The sequence below is a fragment of the Danio rerio genome, chromosome 18 (genome assembly GCF_052040795.2).
Source record: "Danio rerio strain M-AB ecotype USA chromosome 18, GRCz13ab, whole genome shotgun sequence".
NCBI lineage: Eukaryota > Metazoa > Chordata > Actinopteri > Cypriniformes > Danionidae > Danio > Danio rerio.
In genome coordinates this window covers 24251027-24269313 of record NC_141038.1, presented here as the reverse complement: position 1 = coordinate 24269313, position 18287 = coordinate 24251027, and the positions used below count along the sequence as shown (strand labels likewise).

General features: G+C 33.7%; 1 protein-coding gene across 4 annotated transcripts; it reads left to right on the top strand.

Moving 5' to 3' along the window:
• The first annotated feature begins 2165 nt into the window (after positions 1-2165).
• hsf4 (heat shock transcription factor 4) lies at positions 2166-17267 on the top strand. Of its 4 annotated transcripts, none has more exon segments than NM_001328208.1 (13): positions 2166-2432; positions 4650-4758; positions 4837-4964; positions 5612-5736; positions 7513-7588; positions 7721-7788; positions 8324-8423; positions 8560-8684; positions 10944-11138; positions 11249-11357; positions 12416-12481; positions 12609-12754; positions 15361-15948. In NM_001328208.1, coding segments are annotated over 12 exon segments (1326 nt in total). In that variant the 5' UTR covers positions 2166-2306; the 3' UTR covers positions 12708-12754; positions 15361-15948.
• Positions 17268-18287: the final 1020 nt, after the last annotated feature.

Genomic DNA, 18287 nt, shown 5'->3' with positions numbered 1-18287 from the left:
GCAGATTTTAATTTTTTAAACACAATTTTATGGTCAAAATTATTAGCCCCTTTGTGCTATATTTTTTTTCCGATAGTCTACAGAACATTTCAACAATATACAATAACTTGCCTATTTACCCTAACCTGCCTAGTTAACCTAGTTAAGCCTTTAATAGTCAGTTTAAGCTGTATAGAAGTGCCTAGAAAAATACCTAGTAAGTTATACATACATAACTCTTTAGTTTACAATTTAGGAAGTTAGTAGTCATGATGAATGCCTCTGACCTGTTTAGTATAAAGATGCTGACCACTGATTTTAATTTTGCATGCGTCAGCTACTGATCACTTTTAATTAAATCGGGCTTTGACCTGAATGACTAGGGAAGCATATATAATGTCTGTGTGACCATGCTGTATTATTATGTGTCGTAGGTAAACCATAATTATATGTGATGCATAGCAATGCAGCTGTTTCAAAATCATTTATGTTAACTATGCATTACCCAAATGCTTTAGTACAGCTCTTAGTAATAAAAAGTATAATAATTGTAGCAGGTTTTAAATACCTTTTTAAAAACACACATCTGTGCATTATATAACTCTACAGGGCCTTCATGTAGCTCATGTAGCATGCTGCTAACAGCACCAAAGCTGTAAATTCGATTCTAGGGAAAGCAAGAATTGATATATTTAAACCTTCAAAAAATGTCTGCTAAATACATAAATGTAAATATAGAATCTAAAGTCTACATATTAGAATCCTAATTATACACGCACACACACACACACACACGCACGCACGCACGCACGCACGCGCGCGCACACACACACACACACACACACACACACACACACACACACACACACACACACACACACACACACACACACACACACACAGCTAGATCTTAATGAATAACAGAACACACTCATTTATGGCAAAATACCTGGGAGATATTGAGAGGCAGACAGGTAAAAAATACTAGTGGTAAATATAAATCTGGTTTATAGGTCCCCCTGCTGGTAAGATAAAGTTATAGCATTGTTTTATTTGATCATTTAATTTAATCGTTTATTTTATTTTATTTCATTTTATGATGGATGGAAGAATAGATGGGTGAATGGATGAAAGTGCTGATGGTAGATGGATGAATGGATTGATGGATGGACGATGGATGGAAGAATAGATGGATGGAAGAGTAGATGGATAGATGTATGAAGTATTAAAGAATAGATGAAAAGAAGGATGAAAGAATGAATGAAAGTTTTAAAGAATAGATGGATGGATGGATGGATGGATGGATGGATGGATGGATGGATGGAAGAAAGTATTGAAGAATAGATGGACAGATGGATAGATAGGTGAAAGTATGAATAGATGGATGGATAGAATAGATGGATGAATGGATAAAAGTACTGATGAATAAATGGATGAATGGATAGATGGAAATAGATGGATGGATAGGTAGATGGATAAAGTAATAAAGAACAGATGGAAAGAAGTATGGATGAATGGATGAACGTTTTGAAAAATAGATGGATGGATGGATGGATGGATGGAATAGATTTATCATACCTTGTTCATGACTTTCTGCTGCTGTGTATGATTCTGCCTCAGTGACACCATTTCCCTCCACAGAACATCATTCTGGATGGAATGACTTATGAAAAGATGGATGGTGGATAAATGGCTGGCTGGATGGATGGATGGATGAAAGGATAGATAGATAGATAGATAGATAGATAGATAGATAGATAGATAGATAGATAGATAGATAGATAGATAGATAGATAGATAGATAGATAGATAGATAGATAGATAGATAGATAGATAGATAGATTTGATATAAGTACTTATGAAACACAGAGCTAAATCTGATAAAACTGTTATTTGTTCAGGTGGCGTGTAAATTTTCCACTTCTTCAAGACAAGCAGTTTTTGCCCCAAACAACAACCTTCCCATCATGAATGACAACAAAAGCGCTCTCACTCATCTGCCCAGCACACTCTCCTGCGCAGGTTGTGTTTGGCCTGACAGTGTGCCATTATTCTGGGCTTTGTGTGCCTCTGTATTGTCCTCCAGTGGGCTTCTTTGTTGAGCGTGGGTTATAGTGGTGATGCTGCAGGCCATTGCTTTATGCTGACTCTGACCTGTGGAAATGGCAGAGACCGGTGTGGCTCTCTGACTAGGCCAGAAAGGGAGCAAGAGGAGACGGAGAGAGGAACAGCTTCAGCAGCGCACATCCTAAGAGAACATCAATTTGGAAATGGACTAAAATACCACTGGATTAAGGAGACTCGTCTGTTCAAGTCCAAGTGCAGTCATGCAGGAGAACCCAGGCTCTATAGGTGTGGACGGGGGATATGCTAGCAATGTGCCCGCTTTCCTCACTAAACTCTGGACTCTGGTCGAGGACCCGGAGACTAATCATCTGATCTGCTGGAGTGCTGTGAGTTCATCTTTAGGCTGATTTATATTCTGTGATACAAACTGTAGACATTGAATGAAAGTCAAGAGACAAGATCAATGTTGCATTTCAATCCGGGAAATCTCATCAGACTGGTGTGGGCCGTTTGAAAGAAAGAGGAATATTTCTTTTAAGTTATGTCATTTTCAAATCATTTATTTCCAAAAACCTCTTAATGGCAGAAATGTATTCGTGTATTTAAAACTTTTGACATATATGTGGATCCTTAACTTACAGATTCTATCATGTAGTGTAGAAATTCAATGAGTTGTTTTACAAAATAAATGATAGGATTTTACTTGTCATTTTCTACAGCAACAAATTAATAAAATATTGGTAAATATATCTATAGATATAATGTATTATATTTAAATATCAAATAAATATTAAATGTATTCATGTATTACAGTTTGTTCAATAGTTGAAATCTATTTTGCAAATAAATATTTATTTCATACTGTATGTTTTATTTTAAAAATTCTATCAGTTCTTTTGTATTCGGGATCCATTTTGGATTGTAAAAGGATATAGGGGTTTGTGGAACCTTTTGACAAAACTTTGAGAAAAAAAAAGTAAATGTTTGAAAATAATATTGATAATAAAATCTTATATTGAAATTTGTGATAGAAAAAGTGCAATAATTAGCACTTTTGGACATCCATCTCCTTCCTCTTTTGGACATCCCCCCCACCCCCCAGGATAGGGTAATTAGGTTATTGTATAACAATGTTTTGTTCTGTAGACAATTTAAGAAAAAATATATCTTAAAGGGGCTATAATAATTTTGACTGTACAAAGGTTTTTAAAAATTAAAAACTGCTTTTTTCTCCAGAAGAAAAAATACAATCAGATATCCTGTGAAAATTTCCTTGCTCTGTTAAACGTCATTTAGGAGATATTTAAAAAAAAATTTATTTAAAAATATATATATATGTATGTGTGACACAGTGGCGTAGTGGGTAGGACTTTCGCCTCACAGCAAGAAGGTCGCTGGGTCGCTGGTTCGATCCTCGGCTCAGTTGGCATTTCTGTGTGGAGTTTGTGTGTTCTCCCTGCGTTTGTGTGGGTTTCCCCCACAGTCCAAAGACATGTGGTACAGGTGAATTGGGTAGGCTAAATTGTCTGTAGTGTATGAGTGTGTGTGTTTGGATGTTTCCCAGAGATGGGTTGTGGCTGGAAGGGCATCTGCTGTGTAAAAACTTGCTGGATAAGTTGGTGGTTCATTCTGCTGTGGTGACCCCAGATTAATAAAGGGACTAAGCTGACAAGAAAATGAATGAATGAATATATATATATATATGTATATATATATATATGTATATATATATATATATATATATATATATATATATATATATATATATATATATATATATATTTCTATTTATTCTAGTTCATGTAGTTAATAAAACAAATAAATGTTTTTTTACAATTTATATTTACACCTTGTGTAAATCTAGCATTTTGTGGAATGGAAATATGATGTCCATGTATTTTCTGATCATTATTAATTTTGTTTCACAATGAATATATATATTTGATATCATTGATATATTTATATTTAAGAAGAAAGCTTAAATTTGAGAAAATACGTAGATTTTAAATGGCTTTACCCAAATGGAAAATTGCTATAATTTGTTGCAATTAATTATGTTGATCTTAAGTTATCTGAGACTATTTATATCCACCATAAATACAGAGAGTCTCACTGAAAGGCTCAATCAAAAGTAACATTTAAACTCAGAACTGCAAAAATTGGAGAAAAATGATTTAAATGAGCATTAATACTTTGAGACTGCATTATATTCATGCTTACTGTGTTCTTGCGATGACTTTTTCAAATATCAATTTATTTGACTTAAAATGAACTTGCTAAAATTCCTGTACGTATCTAAAATAATTTATGCTCTTATTTTCATTTTATATTCTGCACTTACAAAAAGCAATAACACGACACCAGAAAGATTTGATGAGGCTTAAAAACAGACAAGCACTTAACCACTCTTAGCAGAAGCTACTCTCTGATTAATTGCAATTATCTCTCTAAATTTTGCATTTAAACTGTCTTTCATTTCAAAATAAATAAATAAAAGCTTGAGAAGGAATATTAAAATAGTCTTTTTGTGTTTTACAACTGTAACAAAATCAGAGACATGTTTTCCACTTTGCTTGAATTCTTTTGCTTTTTTTTCAATTCAGACCGGGACCAGCTTTCATGTTTTCGACCAAGGCAGATTTGCCAAGGAAGTTCTGCCCAAATACTTCAAACACAACAACATGGCGAGTTTCGTACGCCAGCTCAACATGTGTAAGTATCAGCTTATACTGACAAACATCCCAAAGCACTGACAGGCTGACCGACTGCTTGTGTTTATCTCTCTCTCAGACGGCTTCAGAAAAGTGGTGAATATTGAGCAGAGTGGGCTGGTGAAGCCAGAGCGAGACGACACTGAGTTCCAGCACCTCTATTTTCTCCAGGGCCACGAGCATCTGCTGGAGCACATTAAACGCAAAGTGAGACCACTCATCTTTAAGTGATTCTTACTCTTTATTTGCTCTCATCCCTACTGTAAAAAATGCTAGGTTGCACACAATTTTTTCATGTTGTCCCAACATAAATCAATTAACCTACTTTAATTGTTTTAGCAAATTTAGGTGGATTGAACATAAAACAATTAAGTTGTCCCAAAAAAAACCCTCAATAATTGTATTATTTCAGCTTATTTTAAATAAGTAGTTCGAACAAGCAGCAAAATCATTTTTTTGAGTGTTCCCTCACACACAAACACACACACACACACACACACAAATATGGGTTTGGATGGTTTATGAGGACTCTCCATCGGCCTAATGTATTTTATACTATAAAAACAGCTTATAATGTTGAATTACCCTAACCATATATCTAAAGCCAACCCAATAAATATGAAAATACCACGTTAATAGGATTTTTAACAGTTTGGATTTATGAGGACACAATGCATGTCCTTATAAACCACATCCACATTGTCATACCTAGGTCATACCCATGTCATTGTACAAATCTGTCCTCATAAACCCCCAAAACATGTACACACGCACACTTACACATCAAGGAGAAGGCTGGAGGCTTGTTTATAATCTAACATTACCACACTATTCATTTGTTCGTGTGTCAGCAGGTGTCAATAGTAAAAAGCGAGGAGACTAAAGTGCGACAGGAGGACTTGAGTAAGCTGTTGTATGAGGTCCAGGTGTTGCGGAGCCAACAGGAAAACATGGAGATGCAGATGCAGGATATGAAACAGTAAGATTATAAACTCATCAATACTTACACCTGGTTAAGCCTAAAGCTCCTAATGGACCCTTATCACAATTCCCGGTTTCTCAGTAGCGAAAGTCATCATAGTGGGGTAAACTTAGAGCGCAGTAAATGTGAGAGTACAACAAATGTTTTTTTTGTTTTGTTTTTTTTTACAATCCTATCTGATGAAATAATGAAAAGAAAAACTCAAGAATGGTGTAATCAAGACTTTCGGAAAAAAGGGAAAAAAATTGTGTGATAACGGTAGCCAGAAGAAAGAACAATTTTAAATCTACTGTCCTGCTCATACACTCTACATATAAATGTTTTTTAAATTAAAATAATCAAAAATTTTAAGCATTTAAGATGCTGATGATCGTTAAACGCATCATATCAAATGATGTGAAAAGGGTCCATAACCAAAAAATTGACCCCCCAAAAAACAACTTCCTTTCACGACCTTTCACCTCCTTTGCACCCGTAACTTTTCACCTACTTCTGTTATTAGCTCATTCATTGGCTCCTCTGCATTGTGAATCTCAGTGCTTTGTTCAAACTGCCTCAATAGAACATTCATTCATTTGCTCACCTGACAAGTGAAGTTCAGCAGATCACAGTTAGACATTCAGTGCTAGAGGCTGAATAACCATCTACATCAGATGATCCTAAATATTCTATCCTGTTTATCCATTTCTCCCCATCCCTATATATATATACATCTTATCATCCACTTGTCTGCTAATTTATGTCCATCCACCCTTTAATGCTTTAATCTATTCACTTGTTCATCCATCCATCCATCCATCCATCCATCCATCCATCCATCCATCCATCCATCCATCCATCCATCCATCCATCCATCCATCCATCCATCCATCCATCCATCCATCCATCCATCTATCTATCTATCTATCTATCTATCTATCTATCTATCTATCTATCTATCTATCTATCTATCTATCTATCCATCCATCCATCCACTTCTCTCAAGCCTCCATATTTACATCTTACTATCTACTTGTCTATTCAGTTATGTCCATCCATCCTTTAATGCTTTAATCCATTCACTCATTCATCCATCCACCCATTCCATCTATCCATTTATCCACTTCTCTCATGCCTTCATGTATACATCTTATCATCCTTATTGCTTTAAGACATCCATCCATCATCTCGATCAGCCATCTTCTGTCTATCCACCCATCAATCCATCGATTATATTTTCTCATCCATCTATCCATTTATTCATAAGGCCTTCCATCCATCTATTAGTCCATCCATTCATTTGTCCGTCCATCCATCCATCCATCCATCCATCCATCCATCCATCCATCCATCCATCCATCCATCCATCATCCATCCATCCATCCATCCATCCATCCATCCATCCATCTATCTATCTATCTATCTATCTATCTATCTATCTATCTATCTATCTATCTATCTATCTATCTATCTATCTATCTATCTATCTATCTATCTGTCTATCCATCCATCCATCCATCCATCCATCCATCCATCCATCTATTTACCCATCCATCCGTCCATTGGTCCATCCATCCATCCATCCATCCATCCATCCATCCATCCATCCATCCATCCATCCATCCATCCATCCATCCATCCATCCATCCACCCATCCATCCATCCATCCATCCATATATTTGTATATGTATCATGTCTATTTATCTTTCTTTTCTAACAACCATTTATCTGATCATACATTTGTGTATGAATACATCCACCCACCCATCCATCATCTATCTATCTATCTTGCAGGCAGAATGATGTTCTGTGGAGGGAAGTGGTGTCACTGAGACAGAATCACACACAGCAGCAGAAAGTCATGAACAAGGTATGAAACGCTGCTCATGGCCACATCGAGAAACAGTAGGCCGAGCGGCTTGTAATTGGGGATGATGTTGACATGCTGATTTTGTGACTGAGTAATGCTGAATCATGCTCTGTTTCTCTAATCTATTAATAGCTGATTCAGTTCCTGTTCAGCCAGATGCAATCCAACTCTCCAAGCACTGTGGGAATGAAGAGAAAGCTGTGAGTGTTTCCATTCATCTGAAACACAAACTTCAACACAAACACTCATCCAAAGTACTTGATTTTGACACGCTAACACACAAACAAAAAGAGCAAACAGAAAATAGCAATCAACAGCCAATGCTCCGACACAAACACAGTAGAGGGAACGGCCAACTCAGCTGGAAACAGTCAGCTGATACAATTCACTGCCCTCGCTGAGATGAATGGACCTGAATGCTGAGTCAGACCTCCTGAGCTCTTGCTCACACACACGTACCCACAAACACACACACACCTGAACCATAGCACATGACCCTCTACCCTCTATTAAAACACGCACTGTCAGCTAGTGTGACGCATGAGAACAAACTCGGAACAAGGCGCAGTACTCAGCTTATTAGTGACTTACTAATTACTGACTTACAACATTGCTCCAATATTTCTGATACAGTCTTACCACTAGAGGGCGACATAATTTTACCTCACAAATATAATCATATTTACAATAATGTGGCTTTTTTCCCTTCTATGCTGCTTGTTTCCCTCTCCTCAGTCCTCTGATGCTGGATGACGGCTGCTCCACCCCTCCTGCCTCCAAATTCAGCCATAACCACTCCATGGAGTCTTTACAGGAATCATTCTATATCCAATCGGTGAGAAAGATTAAAGATTAAAGATCTGACACAGTAGATTTGACTCACTGTATCATGACTCTGACAGCTGCTGTTTTGATGGTTTTCTCAATCAATAAAATATGACAAGCTCAGAATCTCTTTGATGTTTAACCAGCCATCCACAGAAAGTGCTTCCTGCTCGACTAGCAGCGTGATGACAGGAGGGCCCATCATCTCAGATGTCACTGAAATCCCACAGTCCAGCTCCATGGCTTTACAAATGCAGGCAGAGGAATCAAGGTGAGTGGACAGAACTTGATGGGTGAACAAATTGTCTATTTACCTAACACAATTTTCAACACAGCTGTCTTTTGATGAGAAAAAAGTCCAAACTTTTAAAAACTGACTTTAAAGCTTTACACTTTTTAAAACGCTACTATAATTTTGAAACAACTTTTATTTGCATATTAAAATGAACACTCCAATTATTTTTGGTCACACAGATTTGAAAAGTTTAGTTTTACCAATTATTAATCCATTCAGCCAATCTCCCGGTGGGGCGAGACCACTTTTAGCTTAGCTTAGCATAAAGCATCAGATTAGACCATTAGCAGTGGCCCCCTGTTAATCGCAGGAGTTTCATTCTAAAAATAACCCGCAATAGGTGAAATCCACGAAGTTGTCAGCTTTATTTTTTACAATTATTATAAAAAATTTAGGGCTGTAAAACTCCTTACTACACAAATTTCTCAGACAGGCATTAAAATGTTTACAACTGTCTGTATTGTTTCAACACTCGCATAACTTGTACATTCCTTAAACATGTCCAGAAGTCCAACTTTTTGTGTGATAGTTTGGATTTTTCTCTGCATTTTGATTGACAATTGTCTACAGCCAAGCAGGACGCAGAACTCAATTCGCTGTAAAAAATAAAAAGAAAAAAAAAGAAAGAAAGAAAGTAAGAAAGAAAAAAAGCTTTTTAAATTGCACAAAAAAAAAAAAAAATCTGCGAAACTGCAAAAGGTGAACCAGGTTATGGTGAGGGACCACTGTAGATATTTTTTCCAATTAAAACTTGAATCTTCTGGAGTTACATAATCTATTTTCTGCAATACCAGAGCTGCAGCAGGTGCATTGATATTATACATCACGGTTACCTAGTTACCTAGCTGGATATTATTTTGATGTACTACGTAATATAATTTGCTGCCACAGCTATGGTATGGTAGAAAAGTTAAATTATTACACCAGAATGAGATTATAGTTCCTAAGCACATTGACCTAAAATAGCAACGTTTTATTTTCTGTCATTCTTAGTAAGCCTAAGTGATGTAACTACTGAAAAGTCAAGATTTAAGTAGGAAAATTAGAAAAAAAAATGTTAGCAAGTCGCTATTACTCTAATTAAATTCAATGAAAATCTGGAGTTAAAATGGATTAAAAATGTGAAAACTAATCTGTTTATGACTAGTTGATTTGTAAAATTTGCTTATTTTTAAAAAGTCCACTGTTCCTTTAAGGGCTCTTTCTAACAGCAAGCACAAGTATTTGACAAACAATTAACAACAATTTCGGATAACAGGACCATATGTATTGTGCACGGTATTTCTTTACAAACTGACATTACCACCTACTGGCCTGGGATGCATAATTCCTTCATTAGCGTAATTCATAATTTCAATGTCATTTTCTTGGATGTCCTGTCATTTTGACAACAGTGGTCCAACCTTTTTAAAAACAAAAAGGAAAAGCTTTGGCAATTATCCTGAATTGTATGGACACCTATATTCTTCATAATGTCCATTTTTGTGTTTCAAAAGAAAGTCATTCAAGTTTGGAATGCATGGATGAGTAAATGATGATAAGATTTAAAACTTATTTCTTCAATATGATTTCAGAATGCGGAAAATTCTCACAGAAGTGCTGAATCCCATCATAAAAATTTAATTTACTGTTTCTGGCTTGGAAATTTCATTTATTCATTTTTTTTTTAGTTTAGTCCCTTATTTATCAGGAGTCACCACAGTGGAATGAACCACCAACTATTCCAGCATATGTTTTAAGCAGCGGATGCCCAGCCAGCTGCAACCCAGTACTGGGAAAGCTAGCATAGAAATTTGAAAGAATAAATAAAAATGTTGAAAATTATAATAAAAAATAAAAATATTACATTAATATTAAATAAGGGAATACAATGCAATTTACTAAAGTAAAAATTGTGTAAAAGTAAAAAGTAAAAAAGTGTTTATCTTATTGAAATTAAACTATGGCATTACTATTGTGGAGAAGAATATACTTCTAATAATAATAATAATAATAATAATAATAAAATAATAATAATAATAATAATAATAATAATAACAAATAATTGTACTATTAACATTCAGTTTTAAGAAATAAAATATATGTCAATCTTTTATTCACAGCAAACTTTTACAGCGCTTCTTTTTATGAAAATATCCAGAAATATTTAAATGAATCCAAATAGTTTGGGTGCGTAAAATTCCTTGTATAACTTTTTACCTTTACTTTCAATTAAAACGTGACCTATTTGTATAGGGAAAAGTGTCTGATGCTGATTAAGGAGGAGCCGGTGAGTCCTGGGGTCCAGGGACGAGCAGAGGGTGTTCCACTCGGGTCTTGTGAAGTGTGTGCTGAACCCCCTGTCCTCCCTGTTGCCATGGTGCAGTCCGTCCTGGAGGGCCGAGGATCTAATTTGGGAGAGAGAAGGGCCAAAAGACCCATGCTGGAGAGGTATGAAACTATATATTAAATTATGTCAAAGTGGCACATATTTACTATTTATGTAAAGCACCTCTCAGATTTCAGAAAGTGTAAAAATCTATTATGTACATATGTTAAAGACCAGAGATTCCTGATGGCGTGGAGAATGTTGACATGAGTCTGGAGGATTTACAGCTGCTTCTGAGGAGTCACCAGCAAAGCATGGAAAATAATGCTGCAGCAATGGATGTAAGGCTGAATCTATTCACTGTATTACACACAATCAAGATGATGGGAGACCAGCTTAGTTTTGTAAAACAGATCAAATTCCTTTCTTATTATTTAGCTCACTGTGCACAGTTCTCCTCCCTTACTTTTAGCTAAGCATATAAGAAAATGTCACTTCTCACTATCAAATCATTTCAAGTTATTTTTCGCTAATTCTAGTATTCTGAAACAATTCCAATATAATGTTTTTATTTATAAAATTCTTGTGGAAGTCTAAATGTGGAATTTACTGCAGTAAATACTAAATTAACTGTGTTTTGGAAACGTATACTGAGAAATGGGCCTAAAATTTGGATCTGGTAAAAAAAATTATAAAAATAAATAAAATAAAATGCATGACCTCTTAAGAGTCACAATCACCCCAATTGAGTTGTGTGTAATTACATATTCAGAACAATAAAGTAGAACAATCTTGATAAATTGCCTATATCATTTGGAAACATATTTGGTTATTTTCAATAGAAATGAAAGAGAAAGTACAGAGAATTTTAAGATATCTTAAAGTTGTTTTAAATGTAAAGAAATATTCAGCATTCTCAGTTTTTGATGCAACACAACTGCCGCAGTTATTCTATATTTATTTGACATTGAAATACTGTCAGACTGCTCAAACAATTTCTGAATGCTATATTTATTTCATAAATATTGTGAAAAAAATCACTCAGGCCAATCATATAATGGGTGAGCCTGTACAGGAATATAGTTTCTAGTGAAACTTGGTGACATCTAGTGGTCAGGATTGAAAGCTGTACTGAAAGCGAATTTGCTAAACGAATTCTAAACGAAAAATTCTAGATTCCATAATATTTCATTATTTTGCTATATATATATATATATATATATATATATATATATATATATATATATATATATATATATATATATATATATATATACACACAAAATTTTATTTCTTATTTATATCTGCTTTAATTCAGAAGAGCCATTTTTGGGTCTATGTTCTAAAAGTGTAAATACATACCTGTTGTTGCTAACCAATGACTTTATATTTGTTGCAGCCCTTTACATTTAGTCTGCCTTTGAATGAGTGGAATTTCGCAGAAATGGACCCGAACCTGAAATCGGTGAGTTAGAGCTGTGAATATTTAAATGCATTAGGGCTCGTTAAAAAAAAAAACATTAACATTTTTCCTAACTGATTATTGAACAATCAAGTTCTTATTTTTGAAATCTTTATTTATGCATGTGCAGGAACTGGCTAATGCCCTCATCCCTGCTGCTGTGTCCCAATACATGTTTCAGGGTCAGGAGGGAGAGCTGTACCCCACCGCTGGCTATGAAGAGCAGTAAAGCCCTGATACGACAGCCAGCAGAGATCCCTCCTGAGAGACGAGCAGGTGAATTTTAAAACTACCAGAAGAGCTGACGTCTATGTTGTATGGCATATACTGTAACATCTAATGTATATACTTACTACTAGTATCTGTTACATTGTGAAAATTTCTGTATTTTACAGTAAAGATATACACTAATGTAAATACATATACATCAAGATTTTTTTCTTTCTCTTTGCTGTAATTGATTTAGAGGAAGTTATTGGTGAACTGCTGCCAGTAATTTACAGTAGATTCTAGATACAGTGTAGTATTTATCTTTCCCATTTAATAATAATTTTTGTAGTAACAAAAGTTTTCTGCAACATTGTTGAAAACAATTTATATGGTTAATTTAATTTCAATATTAATTTAGTAATGTTCAACCTAATTTGTTTGCTTAAACTCAGCCCAAATAAAATGCATGCAACCACTTAAAAATAATCGGTCCCACTTTATATTAAATGGCCTTAACTAATATGTACTTACACAGGAATTAATAGTTTGTTACAATGTACTTATTGTGTAAATACATGTATTTATTGTGTACTTATGATTGATTAAATACCTGTAGGTAACTACATCTGTAATTAAATTCTGTAATTACATTTGTATATACACTGCTGACCATTCCCTACACTTTAATCAACCCATAAAACTACCCACACCACCACACCTGTCCATAACCCAACCCCAATCCCAACTCAAGAGCACCACAAGTGTTCTCAAATACTTTATGAACACAGTAAGTACATTGTATTTATTTTTTTTAAGTAAGTACATAGTAGTTAAGGACACCTAATATAAAGTGGGACCAAATAATCTTTAAATAACTTTTTCAGTGTATTTACTTGTTAGCTACTACAGCTAAGATTATTTAGGTAGAAGGTATTCAGTAATTCAATAGATTTTTTTTTATTTGATCATGATGCTCATTTGTTAGATAGTAGTACCTATTGGAATGCACTGGAATTGCTACATTTTTTAAAGATAAGTCAAGTGATTGTAAACAATTTACATGTGCTGGATTAAACAAGCAAATAAAATGTATTAATGTTTAACTTGTTTGTTTAAATTTAGCCCATGTAAATTGTTTGCATCCACATAACTTAAGAAAATTTTGTAAATCTAATGATTTTTTTCAGTGTATTCATAAAGTACTAGCACTTTTTATTTATTACCAGTACATATTCATTATATACTGTATTTGTACATATTTCTAGGGACTAGTAACTATTCTATTGTTATAAGTAACACATAAAAAACTATTTGAGATCTTTGACATTTCAACTTTTGTTCTGTACAGTTACAATTATTAGCCCCCCTTTGATTTTCTTTTCTTTTTTAAATATTTCCAAAATGATGATTAACAGAGCAAGGAAATTTTCACAGTATGTAATTTTTTTAACAAATATTTTAGGGTCAAAATTATTAGTCATTATTAGTATAGATTTTTTCCGATAGTCTGCAGAACAAACCATCATTACACCATAACTTGCTAATTAACCAAGTTAAGCCTTTAAATGCCACTTAAAGCTTACATACTTGTAATTACTGCTACTCATTATTATATACTTGTATATATTCTTAACGTACGCATATTAACCTATTAAACAGATACAAGTATCTTTTGAAATTTTGACTAGAAACAAATATTATCTTATCTAGTCACAAATGCTTTTTTACTAATTTTAGTCAGAATAGCCACAGTTCAATTAAAGTTTTTCAAGAGATTTTTTTGTTTTTACTAGTAACATTTTTACTAGTTTCTAATAAATACGTAGAATCTATTGAATAAGCACTTGTAGCTAATAAATGCACATAAAAAAATAAGTTATATAATCTTATAATAAGTACCAATATCAAATGAATAAGAACTAGTACTGTAAAAATATCCAATAATTAACAGGGTCTGTATTTTGTCATTCATAAGTTTTTTACTGTTTATTTATGGTTATGAACTGCTTAATGAGACTTTGATGTCTGATCTGTCAAATTTTGCAGTTGAAAATCCAACTGTACAGTTTAAAAATGTGACATTTAGTAGTTTGAAACAATATATTATATCAGAAATAATACAGAGAGAAAAAGTACAGGCAGTTTATTACCAGTTTTTTTTTTTTTTTTACCATAATTAACAACACCAAACCAGTCAATATATCAATTCAAACTATTATAAAATGTCAATCAAATTCTCCTGATCAACTTTTGAAAATCAAAAGTTGTTGGAGGAAAGACCAAGGTTCCATAAAACAGTTCAAAATGAGAAAAAAACATGGATCACAAAATACAGAATCTGTTAAATTACAAATATTATTTTACAGTTAGTACTATCTAATCCATAAAAAAATCTAGTATATTTTAAATACTGGTATGTAAAAAATAAACATTAATATGTATAGATTATGTACTTGTACACCGAAAAAAATTGTTGCAAACAATTTATATAAACGGAATTTTACCATTACTAAATTAAATTTGTTTAAATTAAGCTCTTAAAGATTGTTTACAGTAAATGTAATGAATATTTTCTTTCTTTTGTATTTATTTTAGATTAAATGTTAAATCAGTTTGCCATTTATGATATCACATAATATATCTACTTCACACTCATTTAATGTTTCTTTCAGAAAGATTCACTTGAAAACATGGCACTTGGATTGTACAATATCCCAACAACAGAAGACTCCAATTTACCTGACACTTGCAGATGATATATTTAGTAAACTTATCAAGTGACCGGCCCTTCATGAAGACTCACAAGATGAAGTGTGTATTTTTAAAAAAACATCTAAAGCACATCAATTCACTGAAGATGGAATATTTACAAAAACCCTTTCTCAAGGAATTCAGGCTACATCAAGATCATTCTGAAGATATTTTTCCTACAATAAAATGCATCCCATGGACACACCTGTTGCCAAAGAAAAGGCAATACTGAGTATTTCCCTCCTTGACGACTACAATGCATGTGAACTGTTTGCGATATGACGTAATTGATCGTGGCACAAGTTTGAATGCACTTTAGTCTGTGTGTTGGAGTTCCTGCTTTGTGGAGCTGTGATTTCATTTTCCCTAAAATTGACATTATAATGAAGCACACGCTTGTATTTCAATTTATATATATATCTATATTTGAAGGCATATAAAAAGTACAGGTTTAATCATATTATGTATGTATTTACGTGAGAGGTCTAGGGGTTCTAAATCAGACCTCGCAGAGCGAAACCTGAAACCATGCACTGCTTTTTGCACAATTTAGTGTCTTTTCTTAATACCTTCTGCAGTATATCAAGACATCAAGTATCTTTGTTTCAATACATCCATTAGGTGATCGACTAGCCTTGCAGAATTTACAGTTGTCTTTGGTACACTTATTGTGTGATGTTTGCCCTCATTTCATACAAATGTATTGGTTAAAATACTAAAACATTAATTGTTTATGCCCAAGATGAGCATTATACATATAACTGTAGCAGAGGCCAGCTAGTGAAGTGCTGTGCAGGTAAATCTCACTCCTCTGACCTCAAAAGGTCCTCTAGCAACAGACGCTAGAGGCCATGGTCTTTAGCCTCTTTGTTAGAGCAACAAACTCCCATACAAAGAATCGCCAATTCAATCCCAGCTCAGAGCAGGTTAGGTAGTGTAGGACCGGCAGGTTTACATTGGTGCCTTGACCTGGATGGGAGTGAGGTTTAGGGGGGTGAGTGTAGCAGAGGCCAGTTAGTGAAGTGCTGTGCAGGGTAACCTCACTACTCTGACCTTAAAAGGTGCTCTCGCGACAGATGCTAAGAGGCCATGATCTTTAGCCTCCTTGTTAGAGCAACCAACTACCATACAAAGAATTGCCAATACAATCCCAGCTCAGAGCGGGTTGGATTGCTTAGGACCGGTGGGGTAACTTAATATCTATATTTTAAGTATAATTTTTAACACTGTATTCTAATTTGACATTTTCAGTTGATGTTTTAACCCTTCAACAAAATTCGAGACTGCGAAAAACAGTTAGATTCGATTTTCCAGTAATTTCCATTTATGTAATGAAGGCAAATGAACACACAATACACAGTAATATTTCAGAGGCCATAATGCACTTTGTTATTACATTGCAGCCATGTAGTGATGCAAAATACCCTAGATCTCTTACAAATGTGTTGAATTTTAAGTGCAATACTGTTGAATTGATTTATATGACTTCCATAAAAAATGTTTGCAATGATTTGTATGATTTCTAAAGGATGCCACATCTAATGATGGGAACTATGACAGAATTAAACAACTTGCACTAAGGGTGATAACTGTAATAGAAATAGCTTTTATTCAGTGTTAGTTTATACTCTTATTTTTTCACTATTCCCTAAAGAGCAATGATTAAATGGATTGTTTTGAGAAGGGTGCTTTTTCACATAGGTTGCAAGTCTTTCATTGTATACTTTTTTATATAATGTGATTAATTGCACTGGAAATAAATGAATGTAGATTAACACAGCAAGACACAAAAGCATGAAAAAAAAAACAAAAAAAAAAAAACAAGAAAGGAAACCGATGTTGCATATTAATTCTGGGTGTAGTCTGTTCCCGATTCCCATCAGCATAATGTTCAAAATATGTACAAACAAAAATTGTAATATAATAAACGGTTATTAAAAGCATGCAGCAAATGTCATTTTTATGTCTTAGAATAATGAAAAAAAGTTGAAATAATGAAGAAAATATTGCTGAAATTAAAGCACTTTTCATATAAAAGAAGTAACAGAAAAGATTAGTATCCGTGTCTGATTTCATTCAATGTTGTTTTCAATTAACTCCCACCACTGTGATGTATTTGTGTTGTAGTATGTTACACACATAAAGCAGAGGTTGACCACAACTAAAACACGGCGGTCATTGTATACAGTCTACAACTGTATAGTATGTAGGCATTAAAAAAATCTCAAATGTTTCTTAAGGAATAGGACCAGAATTAGGAAAATCGTTGATTCACAGAAATACACTGTAAAGAAATTCCTTTAAAAAACGAAGAATGTACTGGCAGAAAATTACCAGCACATTTATCTGTTTTTTACTAAAATTTCCTTCTTTTAGTAAACGGAAAAGCTTGTAAATATTCTGTAAAAAAAAAAACAGAAAATATACTGGTAATTTTCTGCCAGTACATTTTCTGTTTTTTTTTTTTTTGTTTGTTTTTTTTTCACGAAATTTCCTTCTTTAAAAAAATGGAAAATTGCGTAAATTTGCAGTAAATCCTTAGTACAATTTACTTTTTTTTCCCGTTAAATGATTATACAGAAACTCCAGTAAACTTTGAATAGAAACATAAATTTGTAAAAACACTTTACCCATAAAATTTTGCTAAAGTACATTAAAATATCATTTTAGGGCCAGTTTAGCTTTGCAAACATAGAACAACAAATGAAGCACAATATACACAAAACTATTTTTTTTAACATTGCATTCAGTAAGTTATTACAAAAGAAGAAACTATAAGCACTGAAATTGAAACGAGTAACATAAATAAATAAACAAAAATAAATTTATATTTGTATAATAGTTTCCC

Coding starts and splice junctions, on each gene's coding strand:
- hsf4 (XM_087291939.1), top strand. CDS start 2,307: ATGCAGGAGAACCCAGGCTCTATAGGTGTGGACGGGGGATATGCTAGC. Junction 4,965..5,611: donor TGGAGCACATTAAACGCAAA/GTGAGACCACTC, acceptor GTGTGTCAGCAG/GTGTCAATAGTAAAAAGCGA. Junction 7,789..8,323: donor GTGGGAATGAAGAGAAAGCT/GTGAGTGTTTCC, acceptor CCCTCTCCTCAG/TCCTCTGATGCTGGATGACG.